Raw genomic sequence first — 21,092 nt, forward strand, 5'->3', positions numbered from 1 at the left:
CTTCTTCTCCCCTTTCTACCAGCTATTACCATGGAGCCCAGTTGGTAACTTCTCTTATCTTAGAAATGTAGACTTCTGTGAGAAGCCACACTTAAGACCAGAGGCTTCTTTACACATTTTTACAAGCTACTATACTGGATACATGCATGTTTGTGAGAAACTGGTAAGGGGGTGTCCAGCACCTGGAGTGCTGATATCTTCCTGGCCAGTGGCCAAGTAAAACAGGGCAACATGAAAATAGGAAGTTTATCTACATTGAACTCTTTTGTAGAGACTCTTTTGCTGACAGTCCTAAAATCAGCTATGGTGAAGATTTTCAGAGAAGCCCAGTTAAGACTTTCCTGTAGAGAAAAGGAGTGCCACATCACCAGGAAGAGCCACAGTGAGGGATCACCAATAACAAAGGACTCTATGCAGATAAAACCTGGGAGTGTCAGGGAAGTAATAGAATTTCAGCCTCTGGGAGAGCACCATCAACACCACAACCTGAGCTTAACCCCTCTGTTGGGCTGCTTAGGATCTCCTCCAAAGGGGGAGAATTGTTAAGGGGTACAGGGAGCTCCTCAGACCCACTTTCCATGGTGCAGATGGTCATGGATATAGCTCCATACATAAACATGAAGTATGGAAAGAGAGTTCCAGAGAAGGAAACTGGAGGGAAAGAGAAAATGTGAGAACCATCAATCATGTTATAGAAGGAAACATCTCCTTCATTGTAATCCAGAAATACCCCGACCCTATAGGGATCCTGCCTAGGAGATAACCAAGTCACAGGATAAATCCCAGCAAAATACTTATTGTTACTTTTCCCAATGACCCAAAACCCACTTTGTGATGATTCTAGGTAGCAGCCCACTCTTCTCACATCTTTCCTACAGACTCCTAGAGTCCACTTGTTGAAGAGTTCATTCTCTATCTCCACTTCCCAGTACCATCTTCCTGATGTGATGCCCTCAACACCCAACACACTGCATTTTTCACTAGGGAACAAACAGTGATATTTCCAGGTGAGATGTGACTTTTCATGAGAGACAGAAAGCCTGTGGTGAGCAGAGTCTGGGTCCAGAGTGACAGGCCCTGTTGAGAGAGTTATCAATCATGCAAGGTCCTCCCCTGCCCCAAGACAAAGCACACAGCCACCCACCACCTCACAGCCACAGAGCTGCCTGAGCTGAGGAGGGGATAAGCCTCTTGAGATATGAGTCTTGTAACTCAAGCCCACATCCTCAACCAGGAGAAGAATCCAGAGGCTGATTTCGAGGGTAGAATTGTGACAGGACCATTGAGAACCAGTACCAGTGTTGTGACCATCACTTCTGCCACAGCAACACCATTGGTGATGCCGGCACCTGAATCACCACAGAGAACTTAAGGAGAAGCCAGAAGCCATGAGGGCAACAGGAGGAACATCTAGAAGCACACAGTCACTCACAGGCTTGGAACCGTTCCTTCCGCCAATCTACAAGAGAACACAGATCTCATGTCAGGGATTTGCAGAGTCTCTACACATCAGGGTCAGCACCCAGTCTTCTGAAACACAGCAATGTGGGAGGAAGAAGAGAAAAGCTGTGTGAAAACATTCACCTGCTGTATTTATTTCTTACACACATACAGACACACAAACACACACACACACACACACACACACACACACACCACTCACACATCCTGCTGAAGACTAAGCCAAAAAGCTTAACACCCCAGGATCAAAATGCTGGATATCGATCTGAAAGGTCACTGTTCAGATTTAGCTAACAAATAATGCTTTCTCAATAAACAGACACACAACCATCCTGAAAACTGGGTTATCTTGAGATACAATTAAGGTTAACAAAATTTCAAAGACCTCCATTCACTTATAAAGAACTGACTGTGCTGAACTTGAAAGGTTAACTCTAAGCCATGAGTAGAGAATTACATCTAGCTTAGCTGAATTTGGAGGATACTATAAATCATGAGTGTAGGGAACTCAGAGAAATCTTACCCATTTAGGTGGCAATGGAGAGTGTTTTAGGATGGGAGAGAAAGAAGTTCAAAATAGAAAACAAATACATCCAGTGACAGGTCAACATTAGTGACTTTTCTTCCACTTCTCACAGACCAATAGAAGGAAAACATGCTTACACATATGGGAGAACCCAAAAAAATTAGACCTAGTCATTTGCCTACCATAAGAATTGCCTGAAGAGTTTAAAAATTTCCAGCTATGATAGAACCCATAGTCCTAAACTCCATAAATGTGACTGTGTGAAATACATGACTAGGCACATAAAAATAAAATAAAGGTATTTTCCACCTATAACTAAAAAAATGTTTAAAAAATGAAGAATAATTAAAAGATAGGAATATGAGGTCAATTCTGTGATCTGGTCCCAAGGGGAAGTCCCTGTGGTATTCTAATGCAAGTTACAATCATTTTACTCCCCATTTAGGAGAATTTTGCTTTCCTGTTGTGCTTGGCTTTTGGAAAGTTTGGGCAGGAGGCAGATTAATGTGTGACGATTATGAAAGGAAAAAAAACAAGAGAAGTTAAAAGTATTTACTGGGAGGGGTGGGAAACAAATTAGAGAAGAGAGAGCAGGAAAACCGATCCCATCCTGGGTGGAGGTCACTGACACAGAACGGCAGAGGAGGAGCCTGTAGGAGGGAAGGCCAAGGACACATCAGAGTCACTTACCTGCATACAGGGGGGCCTTCCTCCAGGCTGAAAGGGAACACACAGTGGTGAGACCACAGCTAAAACAAGCCTGCTCAGCATGAATGTGCCTGCCCTGGTCTTCCCTCCATTATAAAGATGAGACTACCCACAGGAGGAGGGAGCCAGAAAGGAGATGGCCTCTTGCAATATGCAGAGTCAGCAGGGTGTTGTGGGAAATCCCCTGGACCACAGATGAAGATGGCTGCTTTACAGGCCAACTACTACCACTATCCCACTGCTTTCTCTCTGTCAGAAAACCATCTGTCTCAAAACTCATAAAAGTCCATATTCTATCTGTCTTTATTCAGTTTTTCTGCTAAGGATAAAAGTTATACTATGTGTGAAAATATTTGAGAGAATAAAATATTATTCACTCCACAATTATGAGGGGTATTATTATATCCAGGCTTTTTCTAGCAAAAATATATTTGAGAAAGGGGTGGAGATGTACACCATGGTAGAGGGCTTGCCTAGCATGCATGATGTTCCAGGTTTATGTCTCAGCACCACAAAATGAAAAAATAACTATTCCTCTTCTCAGACTATACCCAAAGGACTTAAAACCAGAGTACTACAAGACACAGCCACATCAATGTTTATAGCAGCACAATTCACAATAGCTAAACTGTGGAGCCAACCCAGAAGTCCTTCAGTAGATGAATGGATAAAAAAATATGGCATTTATAAACAATGGAATATTACTCAGCATTGAAAAAGAACAAAATCATAGAATTTGCAGGTAAATGGATGCCACTGGAGAAGATAATGCTATGTGAAGTTATCCAATCCCAAAAAAATCAAATGCTGAATGTTTTCTCTGATATAAGGGGGGTGACTCATAGTGGAGTAGGAAGGGAGACCATGGGAGGATTATATTAATTCTAGATAGGAAAGAGGGGTGGGAGGGAAAGGAAGGGAGAAGGGGATTAGCAAGGATGGTGGAATGTGATGGTCATCATTATACAAAGAACAAGTATGAAGACTTGAATTGAGTGTCAACATACCTTATATACAAACAGAGATATGAAAAAATGTGGTATATATGTGCATTGAGAATTATAATGCAAAAAAAATGTACATGTATAATGGCATAAATTTACATGAACATACTTTATATACAGAGATACAAAAAATGTGCTCTATATGTGTAATAAGGATTGTAATGCATTCCACTGTTGTAGTATATTTTTTTAAAAATAATAAAATCAATTAGAAAAAGAAAATTAAAATTAAAAGACACTTGGGAAATTGCCAAAAATGAAGAATGATTTAAAGACGGGAATGAGTTCTGGGGTAAAACTGCCCAATTTTTCACATATGAAATATTTCTAGACAATAAGAACAAGTTTTTAGGAAGTACTTGGTTCACTCCACCACATTCCCACCTGTGGTAAGCAGCTCCCTTGAATTAGCACCTTCAGGAGCTGGAGAAAACATAATCCCTCAATGGTGATTTGTAGGGAAACAAACAGAAGGTCACCCTCCTAAACTTAATGACACCACTTACTTATATAGATCATTTAATAAAATCGTACTATCTGCCTTTAATCTTCTAGGTGCAGTCCAACAGCTAGATGCATTGAAGGCAAAAAACAACAACAAAAAACTCAAAACAATATAATGGGCAAGCCAGGGTTGAAATAAGATGCAGAATACATGAGACACCTCTGGTCACCATCACACCCAGGTTTCCAAGCACTAGGTAGGAAATAGCAGCCCAGATCAAGGAAACTCCAGGGACCAGTGTTCTGGCTTCCACTAGCTTCCCAGGGATGGGGCCCCACATGTCTGTGCCTAGACAGAAACAAGTACAGGGGACACCAGGACACAGGTAAGATAAGGAAACAAGCATTATCTGGAGAGGCACTTACCAGACAGATAAGCAGCTTTCCTCTGATCTGAAAAACAACAAGAAAGAAGGGAGCTAGGAACTAGAACATCTGCTACCAAGGAAACAGAAAATTCAGAAAGGAAACAAAAACTTACTGAGATCTGCCTTGAGTTCACCTAAAAAAAAAATGAAAAAAAGTATGAACACCCATCCCCAAGAAAAGGAAAGACTGTGTGCCTGGAAAAACCTAGGAATAATGTTTTTGTTCACTAGAATTTCTACCTACACACCTACCCAACCCCACCAGTCTGTCCTCTCTAATCTCCTCAGTCACCTCCTCTGGGCCTAGGACCCTGGATCTCCCTAAAGAGCTGGACCCCAGACCCTGGCCCCTGTCAGCTGTCCCACTCACCACCAGGTCTGCACTTGCCCTGTGGGGTCTTACCAATGGCCTTCAGTGCCTCTTCCTTTGCCTGCTGTTCCTCCTCCTTAAGCCGCAGCAGATGCTCCTTTTCCTGCCTCCTTCTAGAATGTTCTTTTCTGATAAAATAGCTAGCCCCCAAGAGTAGGAGCCCCAGAATGGTCAGGATCACAGCAAATGCTGGCTTCCAGGGAGAAGCCTGAGGGAAGAAGGGCTCTGTGGCCAGGCAGACAGAGGTCAGGGGCACACCCAGGAGAGCCAGCACACTCAGAGAGGCCAGCCCTCCCCACAGCTCTGCTGGGAGTGGGAAGCAGCACTGACCTGGGATGTAAATAGCCATGGCCTTCTCCTGGCCCAGGACAGGGTTGAGGACAGAGCAGGTCACATTCCCCACAGAGCTGTCTCTCACCACCAGAGTGGCCTCCACACTAAACAGCTCCTCAGTGTCTTGGGTGTGGGCCTCAGAAAGTGCTGGGAACTTGTTTCCACTGAGGTCTCTCCACTGCACCTGTAAAGTTAAAAATTCTAAACTGATTCCAAGCTGCAAGAGCTTGAGTTAAAGTGTAAGAGACTAGGGCATTGTAAAGCTTCTAGATTACAAGGCCTGGGCTAAAAAGTAAAAGACAATTGTTACAATTGTAAAAGTCTATTGTTACAATTCCTCTGCTATCCCCGGAACCTGTAATCTCTGTAAAGTTGTTAGGACAATGCCGGAACTGCCTAGTAAATGTCTCCATTGATTCCCTGGTTGTTTAATAGCTAAGGGCTCCAGGTAACATGGCACGTAAGCATCTAGGCCCCAGAACCAATCAGTTTAAATGTGTACCCCACTTAGAAGTAACCAATCACCCCTGCCCTGATTGTTCCCGCCAATATATGTACTAATCATGTTTCAGAGTTGTTGTTCAATTTCCCCACGCCTCATGATGATTTGTTCTGATGTATGCTAAGCCCACCGCCCTCTCCAAAAAGTGTACTTAAGCTCCACCTGACCTCTGCTCTGGGCTCTGAGCCGCTCTCCCTTCTTGAGTGGGCACAGAGAAACAGTGCGCTGGAACGGATCCCTCAATAAATTTCCCCCCTGCGATTGCATGAAGTGAGTCTCTTGTGTGGTCTCTCCCTCCGACGCTCCGCTGCACCCCAACACACCTGGGGCTTTGGGAACCATCCTGAGGCTTTGCACACCACACGCACCCCATCCTCTTCTGGCCCTTCTATGTGCACTTGGGGGTCAGAGCCCATCCCTGTGGGAAGGAAGCTATGGAGCCCCAGGAGGCCACCTTGGGTCCAGAGACCCCAGAGATACCTAGATATTATACAACTTCAGGGGGAAGGTTTTTATGTTGAATTCTGGGAATTCTATGGGAAGAGGGAAGAAAAGGAAGGAGCACAGGGACCCCCACAGGGCAGTGGGCTCTTCTCCCCAGCTGTGAGGCCCAAGGCAAACAGGAAGAATTTGATCCCAGGGCTCCCTCCTTGAATATCAGTCTTCTCACCTCACACACTCTCCTGAGACATCTGCCTCTCTGTATATCATGTCCAAAATTATATTGACTGACCACCTTGTCTCCTGAATTCTCTTCTCCTACACCCATGTTCACATGAGTTATCTTTACCAGGTTTCCTCACATACACCTCAAACTCAAAACTCCAAAACTGAATTCATAAATTGGCACCACTTGTGATAAAACAAAAATTAAAATCTCACTAATTCCTCACCCTTCTTTATACCCAGTTCTCCCATTCCACACACTTTTTACTGCCTTTATCTTCTGCCTCTGGGCCCAGTCACGAGGCAGAAATTCACTCAATGAGAAATTAGCTAATGTGACTAGTGCAGAGATTTGAAAAGCACTTGCACCTTGGTTTTACCCTCTGCCATTTCCACAGGAGGACAATCCTAGGCTACCCAGTGAAGGATGGACTCATGTGACATTTCCTGGTCAATCTGCTACAGCTGCCCTAGTTCAGCCAAATGACCACCTAAAACATCAGCACACCCAACCAAGACACACCTGGTGAACTTTTCAGCTGAATTAAGAACAAATAAAAATTACAAGTAAAAAGCTTAATTCTCCTTGTTGAATAAAATATTTTATTCCTTTTTCTTATACCATTTGCTTTAGGAAATGTCAATTACACATAAGTACTTTCTCCTCTTTTGAAATGTTTATATATGATTTTGAAAACTGGTTAGGTTTTCTGCCAGCTTTGTGGCTCAGGAATGCCTTTCTCAAGGACCTGGGAGACATTTCTTTGAAAGGTAAACATCAGGGAAGATAGCAACCCTTTGCCCCCTTTGTGTGAAAAGATAGGAATCTAACTTATGTGGGCATCTTGCTCCAAGTTATAAAATTGCTTCCTGTCATAAAGCTGGAGGAGTTTATTTTGCTTCCAGATAAAGCCTATTAGATGACACAGATAGTATCCTAAACTACCAGGTAAATTTAGGATGAGTTATGTGGAACAAATAGGGCTTTGATCCATCTTAGTTGAGGATTACTCATTGTTCATCTTGAAAACAAATATACAGGAGATTATATATGCTTGGCTCTAAAGAGAAAGAGGAAATTTCTTTCTGGTTGTGTAATCCATTCACAGATCACCATACTATGTATCACACTCTGGTTTGATGCTTATTCAGTAATAAAAGTGTTTTCTCCTAGCATGGAAGGGATATTCTGGTTTTAATTATGTTTCTGAAATATGACAAAAGATGTGAGTAAACGAGGTGAGATAAGCCAAGTTCAGCCCCAATTAGTTGAACTCACATAGTGCCTGAATTAAATACTTTCTTATTGCCAAATGCACCTGAGATTGTGGCTGTTTGTTACACAGCATTATTACAGCAGTAGAACTGACATATAATTATCAATAATCCTGCCACGAAACAACAAATGGTTCAAAAAAAATACCTGGAAGTCTCTGAACTCTTCTCCTCACCTTCCAAACTCCATGCCCACAAATCTACTCAGTTGACTCTAGTTTCTAAACCTGTCTGACCCCTCCTCTCCCACCCCACTGCCATGCCTCAGGTCAGGCACTCATTCTCTCCACATCATAAATGCACTTCATGCCTCCTTCTTGCTCACCCCCCATCCATCCATTCACAGCTGCGAACATGAGCATTCCCAACATGGCTCTGTTTAGGATCCCCCCTACTCTGCATCCAAACTCCATAACAACACACAAAGCCTTTACTGACCTGGTAACTGCCTTCCTCTCCAACACTTGTCCCCAAACTCCACCATCTGAGACCCTCAGGGCCCTCACACTCAACCCCAAGAACTATCTGGTCAAATGCAAGTAACCATAATCACCATGTTGTCTGCCCTCTGACTTTTCACCTTCCAGCCCATCAACCTCCAGGGCTCTCGTACCAGCTCAGGTGTCCACTCATAATGACCTCATCCTGACACCTGTGAGTGGTGTTAATACAGGAACATCTCTTTATTCCAATATTGCCCCTTCTTACCATCCTCCTCATCACTCCTCCTACCAACCATGATGGCCACATTATACCCAGAATAATTAACCATACTCCTACTTCAAAGGTTTCATACCAGGTGCTCCCTCTGCATTAAACTCTGGCCCCACAGATATACACCTGGCTAAATACCTACTTCCTTTGAGCCTTGCTCAGACTGTCAATAAGGCTCTGCCTGAGCCCCTATGTAACACTACACCTTGACCCAACTTCCCAGCCCACATCCAGTGCCCTTTTCTTAATTATATTTGGACTTTTGTCTTAAGTAATTATCACCTTATCACATCTTCTACTGAGTTATTTATTTTATTTTTTATTCTTTTGTCTCTTGAAAGTAAACTCCTCACTGCTGGGATCTCTGTTACACTGATATATCTCTGGTGCACAGGACAAGTCCTCACATATTTTAGATGCCCCATAAACAGTGTTTGTACTGAATCAATGAATAAAAGATGAGCCACTTTTTTCTTTCATTTCACCTATAAAATGTGAGGCTTAATTTGGATGATCCCTGATATTCCCACCAAACCCAGTACTCCCAAGGTCTATAGAATAGACATCAAGAAACTAACCTGCCACCTTCACTTCCAAATCAGCCTCTTCATAGAAGCCTCCATGTCTGAAGAAGCAGGTGTACATTCCATTGTCAGAAACCTGGACCTATCTGGTCAAATGCAAGAAGCCTGCCCTTCTGAAAGGAAGTCCCTCACCAGTGAGGTCCGCCCTCTGTACTCAGCCATCTGTTCCTCAGAGTGTTCTTGTTGGTTCCAGTAGATGAACACTGCCTGTGAGAGTGTGGTGCGGAACCACCCCAGTTCCATGTTCTCTGCATTCATGGCTGGGACTAGGGCACAGGGCAGTATGGCATTCTTGCCCAGCAGTGCCACAATGGGGTGTTGAGGGCCAACAACCTGGAACTGCTCTGTGGACACAGACATAAGGGAAAGAAAGCTAGAGAGACACAGACCAATAAACAGAGAACACACACCACCAAGTGGGAAGGCAGGAAAGCTTGGGCAGGGGCCACACGAGATGAGCCCTGCAGTCTGATAGATTTGGAAGAGGTCTTCTGATCATAATGATGTGGACAGAAATGATGTCAAGGACAATCCCTCATTGTCTTCTGCTCCGGATCCCAGGCCCTTCCATGAAGTAATCTCTAATTCAGTGGTTCTCAAGCTTTCATGCACCTGAACTACTAGGATGCCTTATAGAGCACACATCACTGGGCCCAATCCAGAGCGTCTCATTCACTAGATCTGGGGTGGGGGGGACAATGAATGTGCACGTACAAGAAGTTCCAAGGGTGGTCTGGGGAGCACACATTGTGAACCCCAGGTCTAACTTGCCCTGTCTCAGTTTATGACAGAATTTCTGTCTGATTCTTTCATACAATAGCACATAAAAATCAACATTTCATTAAGAGCACACCTGACCAAAGGTCAACACTCTTTGGTTATTCAGTCACACCCTGGAAATTCCCCTCTTCCAATTCTAAATTTTTTTACTTCAATCTATAGTTTTCTCCTCCACTGAGGGAGGAGAGTAATACATATACACTTTAAAACACAGAGTCAAATGCAACTTACTGATGTGAAGATCCTGCTCTCATCATTCACAGAAACACCCATCACTGCATGTTCAAGAAGCAAGTTCACATCACTCTCCACCCCTTGGTGCTCTTGGGCTTCTGAGGCTACCACATGACTCCTCTGCAGGACATGCTGCAATGGGCCTCCAAAGAGCTACTCTCAAACCCTGTGCCACTCCACTCTGGTCTCAGCCACCATTAAATCTCAACCAGAGGAACTAGGATTCGTGACCTCAGTGATCATTTTAACAGGTGAGTTAATCCATGTTGCTGCTCTGCTCAAAGCCTCCACAGGGCTTCCCACTTCTCCCCAGGCCTGACAAGGTGGACCCTCCTTCCCAAGACCCCTCTGAACTCACCTGCTGCTTCTCTCCCCATGGGCTCTAGTCCACCCAACACTAGCCTAAGTGCTTCCTCACACCTCAGCACACTGCCAGCTCTGCACAGGCTCCTCCCCCTGCAGGAACCCTCCTTCCAAATGGTCCTACAGCTCACCCCTCCTTCTCCTGGGTTATGTTCCCATCTACACACCACCTCACTGAACACTGCTGCCTGCCCACACCTGCCTCCCATGCCCCTGACTGCCCACACCCTGCCCTGCTGCATTTCCCATCACGGTAATCTCCTCCAACACACTTAGGCTTCTCTGGCTACTTGCAGTTATTACTCACTTTCTCCTGATAGAAGGTAAACTGTATGACAGAATTTCTGTCTGATTCTTTCATAGAATAGCATCTAGCAATCAACATTTCATTAATATTTCAGAAATAAAATGAATGAATGAATCTTGCAGCACACACACATAAAAGGCAAGAAAACAAAAAAATGAGGGAAAATATACGTTCAAATGTTTTTCTATCTGGCTTTTTAAAACCACAAAGGGAGACAGATGGGGACACTCACCCATGGACAGCTGGACAAGGAGAAGCAGGGAAGTGAGACAGCAGAGCAAGGAGCGACTGCAGGATCCCTCCATATCTTTAGAGCTGGGGAGAGAGATGGGGATGAGGGCCAAGACCTGCAGGCAGGAGGCAGGTCCATCCCAGAGCTCTAGCACCTCAGCATAGAGAGCATGGCTCAGGGCTGGACAGCAATCCCCTGCTGGAGCAAAGCATTTCCTAGTGGCACATCATACTAACAGGGTGCTGCGCCCCCCACAACCCTGACACTGACCAACAGCTGAGCTCGGGATCCTTCCAGCTCTTCTGGGAAGACTGTGGTATCAGGAAACCATTAGAATCACCTGGTAAGAAACTGTTCCTTTCTTTCCAGGCCAACTCAGGGCAACTCTACTCATCCCAGAACACCAAGCTCTTCCATTCCCCATACCTGGAGCTCTGTGGTGGAAGCCATTCCTCTGTCTCTCTATTCACACACCACTCATGACCTCCAGAAAGGAGGGCCCAGATTCAGGGTCCCCATCAGGAAGGACATCCAGCTCCTGCTTCCCTCTTTTCCTGCCCCCTAGTTAAGCCCAGATTTGGCCTGGACAGTGTCATTGACAGACACATCCTCAAGGAGGCTGTGGGACCCATCACAAGATCCCAGAACCCCATCCTGCCTTTTTAGATGTGGAATCACCTAAACCTGAATGTCAGCCCAGTCTCTTCCATTGTGGGCTCAGGACATGGTGCTTCATTGGCCACACACAACCCCATCAACAGGTTTCTCCTTTCCTTCTGTTTCTTTGAGAAAGATTTCTGCCTGAGAGGTTAGGGACCCTTCCTGGAGACAGAGCATAGAGCTAATGAGCCCTGGTCAGAGAAAAGACCCCAAACCACCTACTGTTTGGAAGGGGCAGGGAGAAGGCAGTCTGTGGTATTGGGAAGAACAAATTCTGGGAGCCAACTTCTAGGCTTCCCTCCAGGCTCAGCCACTCTCAACGTGACCTTCTTGGCCTCAGTTTCCTTATCTGTATGATGGGCATAGTCACAACATCTACCCCCCCCCCAAGTTTGTAATGAAAATGAGGTGAATTTATAGTAACTACATGTAATTAGAACAGGGCCTGGGCCCAGAAAATGTTACATAAGTATCATTAAAACAAATGAATACAGGAACAACCCTCATTAAGCTTCTCCTGGTTCTTTCTAAAACAAGACTGTTCCACCTACCCACCCTCACAGCCTCTGGCACTACCTCATCCTCAGCTTCTTCCTGCCACCAGCTTCTCCCTGGTTTCCTCCTCTTAGGTCAGAGGTATCTTCAAAGCCAACTTACCTTCTTCTGTGTTCTCCCACCTATGAAAGGTTGTGACTCCTGGAGCATCTCTAAACACAGCAGCTGGAGATAGGTCAGAGTCACAAGGACCCCAGCAGGCCCCAAAGCTGCCCTCAGAATTTGCAGCTGCCCCAAACTGCACTCAGAGCCCAATAATCTGCTTCTGAGTCCAATGCTGGGGTCCCAAATTCCTCATTTCCAAGAAGAACTTGGTCCCCAGGAATAGAGGGAAAGAGCAGAGCCAGACATAAGTTGCAGTGATGTCTGCAGAGTCTCTGACAAGGGAACCCCACTAAGCCCTCCCAGTCAGAGGAGCAACCCCTCTCTGGCTCCTTCCACCATCTAAAGTGAAAGCTTGCAAAAGGATCCTGGGCAGAGTGTGCCCTGCCCTCTGGACATTGCTCCCTTTACTAGGAAGAAGGCAGCAGAGCAGAACCCTAAAAGAGGGTACCCAGAATTTTCCTGGAACACTGCAGAACAACCTCACGTAGAGGTGAAATGCCACAACCACCCTACAATGCCACCACCAATCACTGCCCAAAGGGCAGACTCCACAAGGCCTAGAGATGTTAGGGAAATCTTACAAAAAGAAGAAAACAAAATTATATTGAATCTCTATCAAGAACTGTGCTACATAAATTTTATTTATGCCATCTCATTATCACAACTGCAGAGATAAAGCCCTGAGCTCTGCCATCTGGTTACATCAATCTAGTAACTTCCTAGATGAGAGAGAGGCTAGATGTGCCAGGAGACTGCCTCCCACCACCACATCTCCAGCCCAGCCTCCTGCCCAAGGTAATTCAAGTGAGCAAGATCCTGAAAGGGATCTTGGACTCTGAATTGCCTCAATTACAAGGCCAGAAAGTTTATATCACCCTGACCTGAGCATTCTCCCTCCCAAGGTTGCCCTTTGCCCTCCATTTGGGGAAGAGGGGATGGAAGCAGTGACAAAGTGCAGGTCAGGTCTCCTTAAAGAACACTGGCAGAATCCTTGACCAGCACTGGCAGAGGACACCGAACATCAGCACTGTCCTCTCCCAGCTCATAAGGATCACTGTTCAGCTGCTTTGAAAAGAAACATTATTCAGTAAGCCACAAATTATGTTTCTTGTATAATCTTAAATGATCCTAATACTAATGAGGTTAATATTAACTTTCTTTTATGACCAACATGTAATAAATACCTCCTATCTTTTTCCTACATTGTTTTCTAAATAGCTTTAGATAAATGCCTAAACCATAAAACAATGGTTAATGTAAATTGTATGAAATGCATTGAGATTCTAAAAATGTGACAGTTGATATAAAGTATTTAACTCCCCAAGCCCCCAATTTTATTAATACTGAGGATTGAATATATCCTGAAATATCGAACCAGAAGTGGCTGACAGACCTCCTATGCCTTTCTTTCTTATTGGAGCCAGGGCCCAGCTCAGCTAACCCCCTTGAATTCAGCTCTCTCCCTCTGGTAAAAACTCTGCTTCCCATCAGATGTCCTCCTCACTGAGGCAGAGAGAGTCAGAAAGGTGAGTGGAAAAGGTGATGGACAACAAGCAAAGGTTCATACAGAGAATGAGGCAAAGAAAACATTATCCAAGGACTTTGTGATGAAGTGGAAACTGGAAGGTACTCAGCTGTGGGGAAGACCAAGGTAAGGGAATGAGATGGGGGTCCACAATTAAAAGATGAGAAGCTTTCAAGTTAGAATAGAGATCTGAGTTCCAGTCCTGTGGGGATGATCCAGAAAAGTCTCCTGCTCTCTTTACTTTTCTTGTCAATTCTGCAGGAGAAAAAAATATTTGGGCATGTTGCAACTTATATTTCAATGTTTGATATTTCCAAATTAATAAAATGATATTTTGTAAGGTATTTATCGTAAAAATCACCTAATACAAAATGTTCTACTTGTAACTAATATAAAAGTTTTTATAAAATCAACTATTGAAAGCAATAAAATACTGTATAGTTTCGATAGTCATAAATATCTTTCTTACTGAGGAGCAATACTGACCAAGTATTATATAACACGCAATTATGAATATGTAACAATGACTCCAACTGTTATGTATAATTATAATGCACAAATAAAAAATGGGGGAAAAAGAAAATCCTCTGTGTGTGTGTGTGTGTGTGTGTGTATGTGTGTTTTATTTCTCAAACAAACCACATTCACTCAATCGGATGTTTTTCTTTCTTTCGTTCTCCAGTTTAAATAAATGCTAGTTCACTATCATATACTACACCAGTTAGGGGCAAGAAATTCTTTATAAATCTTTTCTGATACTAAAATAGTAAATAAATAAGATTCTGATACAAGTATAGAAATCAAAAAAAATTAATTAATCAGTATTAGAATTGGTATTACTTTAGGCTGGTTCACAGAGTATTTTAAAAAACAAAAAATATAGTCTAAATTGAAGATGCTATGGTTCAGCAATCCCATGACTAGTAATATATCCAAAGGAAAGGAAATCATTGTGGCAAAGAGATATCTGCACTCCCATGTTTATTGTGACACTATTCACAACTGCCAAGATATGGAATCAACCTAGGTGTCCATGATGGATGAATAGATAAAGAAAATAAATTAACAAACACACAAACACAAATACACACATACACATATCTACAGTAATACATAATCTTTGTATTAGCCTACTATTGCTCCAGTGTGACACTGAAAGGACATAAAACCCAAATCTTTAACATTATTACATTTTAAATAATTTTTCTTGGCAATATAAAGAATGGATGCTATGAATAATATTGAGGTAGTACTAAGATAGGAACAAACCATGACCAAAACAACCATAGACTGAGTAGAACTGCTCAAACAGACCCTACAGCAGCCAATCTACGTGGACAGTGAAGTGGAGCTGGCCTGAGGGGTTAAGTTCACGCTCTCTTATGAAGTCCATGGGGCTTTGCAGAACCTGAACTGTATAGAAGCATCAAAAATCTTTTGGAGAAGTGAGCTCTGCTGTAAAACAAAGAGAGTAGGATTTCAAGGATCTACACCATGAATGTATATGTAATAAATGTAGACAGGAAAGAAGTCTTTCTTTTATATAATCAAACATTTATAACAAAATTAAAAATCTAAGGAAAGCACTTTACAACCTTGATGAGTTTAAATTTCCAAGAGAAACTCATCGCAATATGTCTACCTAGGTAACTTATAAATCAAAACAATGTTAACAAAGCTTTACCAATAGTAAGGATGTTAAGCACTCTCTCTGGGATTGGGCAGTTGGTCCACTTGTTAGAAAGATTACTTCTATTTTCTATGGATAAAATCATGTTATCTGCATACTATCTTTTCTGTATCAAAAGAAGTGTGCCTGTAGCTCCTTCAAAAATAATATAGTTCATAAATATACAGGCTAAATAGAAGGAAGTATATGACAAGTAATATTTTCTGTTTTTTAAAAATACTTTATTATGGTAAAAATACTATATTGTTCAAATACAAAATTACATACTGCTATGATCATGGTTCTCAGGATGATGTAAATAGTCATTGGCTCCTCAACTGTTCACTGTAATGTATCTTTTTTTAAATTAGGTATATATGACAGCAAAATTCATTTTGATTCATTACACACATTGCAGCACCAATTTTCATTTCTCTGGTTGTACACCATGTAGCCTCACACCTTATGTGCAGTCTTTCATGTACCTTGGGTAATGATGTTTATCACATTCCACCATCTTTCCTGCCCCCATGGCCCCTCTCCACCCTCCTTCGTCTTGGCCCAATCAAATTTTCTCCATTTTCCCTATGCCTCTCCCTCCCCATTTTGGATCAGCATCCACTTATCAGAGAGAACATTCAGCCTTTGGAGTTTGGGGATTGGCTTACTTTGCTTAGCATGATATTCTCTAACTCCATTCATTTACCTGCAAATGCCATAATTTTATTTTCTTCTAATGCTGAGTGATATTCCATTGTGTACATATGCCATAGTTTATTCATCCATTCGTCTATTGAAGGGCATCTAGGTTGCTTCCACAGTTGAGCTATTGTGAATTGAGCTGCTATGAACATTGATGTGGCTGCATTACTACATCCTTTGGGTATGGACAAAGGAGTGGGTCCAATAGTGGTTCCATTCCAAGTTTTCTAAGTAATCTCCATAATGTTTTCCAGATTGGTTGCACCAATTTTTTTATTTAATTGATTTTATTTTTTTAAATACACCACAGTGGAATGCATTACAATTCTTATTACACATATAGAGCACAATTCTTCATATCTTTGTATATAAAGTATGTTCACACCAATTCATATCTTTATACATCTACTTTGGGGTTTTTTTGCATTACAATTCTTATTACACATATATACCACAATTTTTTTCATATCTCTGTTTGTACATAAAGTAGGTTGATACCCAATTCGTGTCTTCATACATGTACTTTGGATAATGATGTCTATCACATTTCACCATCCTTGCTAATCCTCTGCCTCTTCCCTTTTCCTCCCTCCTCTCTTCCCTATCTAGAATTCATCTATTCATCTCATGGTCTCCCTCCCTACCCCACTATGAGTCAGCCTCCTTATATCAGGGAAAACACTTGGCATTTGTTTTGGGGGGATTGGCTAACTTAACTTAGCATTATCTTCTCCAACGCCATCCATTTACCTGCTGATGCCATGATATTATTCTCTTTTATTTCTGAGTAAAATTCCATATGACACAGCTTTTTTTAATCCATTGATCCACTGAAGGGCATCTAGGTTGGCTCCACAGTTTAGCTATTGTGAATTGTGGTTGCACCAATTTGCAGTCCCACCAGCAATGTATTAGTATGCCCCCCACATCCTCATCAACATTTATTGTTGTCTATTTCTTGGTAACTTCCATTCTGACTGGTGTGAGATGAAATCTTAGAGTACTTTTGATTTGCATTTCTCTAATTACTAGAGATGTTGAACATTTTTTTATATATTTGTTGATTGAATGTATATCTTCTTCTGAAAAGTGTCCATTCAGCTTCTTAACCCATTTGTTGATTGGGTCGTTTGGTTTGTTGGTTTTAAGTTTTTTTAGTTCTTTATAAATCCTGGAGATTAGTGCTCTATCTGACGTGTGTATGGCAAAAATTTGCTTCAAAGATTTAGGCTCTGTTCACCTCATTGATTGTTTCTTTTGCTGAGAAGAAGCTTTTTAGTTTGAGTCCATCCCATTTATTAATTTTTGATTTTATTTCTTGTGCTTTAGGACTCTTTTTTTAAGGAAGTTGGGGCCTAATTTGACCTGATAAAGATTTGGGTCTACTTTTTCCTCTTTTAGGCACAGGGTCTCTGGACTAATTCCTAGGTCCTTGATCCACTTTGAGTTGAGTTTTTTACATGGAGAGAGTTGGGGGTTTATTTTCATTTTGCTGCATATGGATTTCCAGTTCTCCCAGCACCATTTGTTGAAGAGGCTATCTTTTCTCCAATGTATGTTGTTGGTGCCATTGCCTAGTAAGAGATAACTGTATTTAGATGGGTTTGTTTCTGTGTCCTCTATTCTGTACCATTGGTCTACATGTTTATATGGGTGCCAATACCATGCTGTTTTTGTTACTCTAGCTTTGTAGTATAGTTTAAGGTCTACTATTGTGATGCTTCCCACTTCATTCTTCTTGATAAGGATTGCTTTTGCTATTCTGGGTCTCTTGTTTTTTCAAGTAAATTTCATAATTGCTTTTTCTATTTCTATAAGGAATGACATTAGGATTTTAGTTGGAATCACATTGAATCTGTATAGTGCTTTGGGTAATGTGGCCATTTTGACAGTATTAATTTTGCCTATCCAAGAGCATGGGAGATCTGTTCATCTTTTAAGATCTCCTTCAATTTCTTAGTGTTCTGTAGTTTTCATTGTAGGGGTCTTTCACCTATTTTGATAAGTTCATTCCCAAGGATTTTATATATTTTTGAGGCCATTGTGAATGGGGTAGTTTTCCTAATTTCTCTGTCAGAGGATTTATCACTGATGTATAGAAATGCATTTGATTTATGGATATTGATTTTATAACCTGATACTTTGCTGAATTCATTCATTAATTCCACAAGTTTTCTGGCAGAGTTTTTTGGATCCACTAAGTATAGAATCCTGCCACTAACAAATAATAATTTGAGTTCTTCTTTTTCTATACGTATCCTTTTAATTCCTTTCATCTGTCTAATTGCTCTGACCAGAGTTTTTCAAGAATTATATTGAATAGAAGTGGTGAAAGAGGGCATACCTCTTATATTCCAGTTTTTAGAGGAAATGCTTCCAATTTTTGCCATTTAGAATGATGTTGGCCTTAGGTTTAGCATAGATAGCTTTTACAATTAAGGTATGTTACTACTTTCCAAGTTTTTCTAGTGTTTTAAACATGAAAGGGTGCTGTATTATGTCAAATGCTTTCTCTGTATCAATTAATACAATTATATGATTCTTATCTTTAAGTCTATTGATGTGATCAATATTTATTGATTTCCGTATGTTGAACCAAATTTGCATCCCTGGAAAGAACTCCACTTGATCATGGTGCACTACTTGTTTAGTAGGCTTTTTTATGCAATTTTCCAGAATTTCATTGGAAATTTTTGCATCAATATTAATCAGGGATATTGGTGTGAAATTTTATTTCCTTGATGTGTCTCTGCCTGGTTTTGATATCAGGTTGATACTGACTTTGTAGAATGAGTTCAGAAGGGCTACTTCCTATTCTATCTCATGGAATAATTTGAGGATTATTTGATATTAATTCTTCCTTGTAGGTCCTGTACAACTTAGCTGTGAATCCTTCTGGTCTCAGGATTCTTTGTTGATAGCTTTTGATGGTGTCATCTAATTCCTTGCTTGAAATTGATCTGTTTAAATTGTGTATGTCCTATGACTCAGTTTGGGTAGATCATATGCCACTGTAGTGTATATTAACTCCAACCACAATTTCTCTGGCTTCAGTCATTTATCACAGCTAAAATCATATTATAAAGATACATGAGGAAATGAAGCAAGTGGAAACAAAGCTTGATCATGGCTTTTTTCATGTGTGACTTCAGTTGATGTCAATTTTGTATTTCTGTTGGATCAAATACCCCCATGCCACCACTTGGCACCATAATGAACCAATCTATAATCTAAGTAGCAACTGCTAAGTTGAGAGGGAAGATGAAGCAGTTAAATGAAACAAGCAAAATACGGTGACAATGGTATGGCCAAGAAATTCTAAGCAACATGATCTAGCATTAATGTCATCACATTCTAAATCAGATGATATAATTCTGAAGTAGACTGAGAGGGAGATGAGGGCACAACAATTGTGGAATGAGGAGATGAACACTACTGCCTCCATCCTCCTCCTTCTCCTTTCCTTCCTCCTCTGTTGCTGATGCTCTTTCCATCAAACTGACAAGTAATATATTTACATATAGAAAATACTTAAAATCCACAAAAATCACAATATTTATATGTTATTGTTGGAGTTAACCATTTTACCAATTTGATTAATGCCTCAATTACTCTTTCTCACATACTGTGGGCAATTCAGCACCCTCCTTTAACTGGTACTAAGTTATTGTGGTTTAGATGTTTTTATCAAAGTCCAGAAACCACATAAATCATTTGAACAAGAAAAACTTAATATAGACTTATTCATGACTGAGGCACTGGGTTTATTCCCTAGCACTCAAAAAAGAGGAAAAAGAAAAAGTATTAACCAGTAAAAGGTGGTTAATTACTAAAAGAAGGCTCCAAAGAATGCAGAAATGGCATACATAGTGAGCAGATACTACCTGTTGGGATGAGGCAGAGTAGCAAAGGAAGGAAGCAAGGTATGATAGGGTCCCCAGTGAGATTGAGGTGCAGAGCTCATGGGGAAAATGGGACTATGGCCCACTGGAAGGTTGAAAGGTATCCATAATGCTCCAACTCACCAGGTATCCTCTTTCATAATATCCTCCAGAACACTTCTGACACCAAATGTTTGGAGTTTTCCACACCAAGTTATTCTCCAACTCTCTGCACATATCTGGGTATGTAAATGTAAATGCCTATAGGTTCATACTTTACCCAATACCTCACAAAATTATTTGAATTGAGAAATTAAGAAATGAGCACAGATCTCACTGGTTAAGTGGATCCCATCGTCTTAAAAGTATGTCCCCTATGACTTAGTGACAATCACAAGATGACTCCTCAAGTTACCCACCTGTTTCTGAAGTTCCTGTCACTGCAAGGAGGTCCAGTGAAGTCTCTCCAGTGGCAAAGGAAAACTCTACTCAGACCTTTCAGACCCTGGCCCATACCACAGAAAAGAACATAAGGATGTGTCTGGTTTTAGCAGACAGAGAAAGAGCATCATTAGAAAGTGAAAAGTGAATACTGGAACCCTCAGAGAATAAAGTGAGCAATCTCAAGAGCAAGGAGAATCACACCACCCATGATTAAGGTCAAGTTATTTTATTAGGGTACAAAGGAAGAATATATGATCCAAAGGGACATGACTTCCCTGGAGATTTGGGAAATATTGAGTAACATGGTTTCCCATTAGGAAATCTAGTTTGCTATGTTGTTTTCAGCTGATGTTTAATCAGGTGTTTGATCTAATCAAATGTTAGCCCCTAGCTTTATGAGGCTTAGTAGTGTCTTTCTTTTGAAATCTTGTTCCTGCTTTGCTGAATTCCAGAAAATTTATATGGAACTGGAAACTTATAAAGTAATTTATGGGATTGTTTGGTACATTTTTACCTTTTGGTCTCTTTCTGTCCCTTAAGTTTCTTTGTCCAGGTCAAGAGCAGTTCACAAGTTACTGTTCCACATCCCAACAAGCACATTTCTCCTTTAGAGAGTTTTT

The 21,092-nt window shown here is 41.5% G+C and overlaps 1 protein-coding gene and 1 pseudogene across 1 annotated transcript; both read right to left on the bottom strand.

Moving 5' to 3' along the window:
* Nucleotides 1-433: 433 nt before the first annotated feature.
* Nucleotides 434-9,375, bottom strand: LOC113176949 (butyrophilin-like protein 1). The gene is given in 10 exon segments (XM_077801508.1): nt 434-980; nt 1,223-1,349; nt 1,433-1,459; nt 2,678-2,704; nt 4,570-4,596; nt 4,975-5,166; nt 5,272-5,458; nt 6,100-6,194; nt 9,010-9,109; nt 9,112-9,375. Coding segments are annotated over 10 exon segments (1,593 nt in total).
* Nucleotides 9,376-19,197: 9,822 nt separating this feature from the next.
* LOC113175622 (protein cornichon homolog 4-like) lies at nt 19,198-19,592 on the bottom strand (annotated as a pseudogene).
* Between the last annotated feature and the right edge of the window lie 1,500 nt (nt 19,593-21,092).

The sequence above is a fragment of the Urocitellus parryii genome, chromosome 8, assembly GCF_045843805.1.
Source record: "Urocitellus parryii isolate mUroPar1 chromosome 8, mUroPar1.hap1, whole genome shotgun sequence".
NCBI lineage: Eukaryota > Metazoa > Chordata > Mammalia > Rodentia > Sciuridae > Urocitellus > Urocitellus parryii.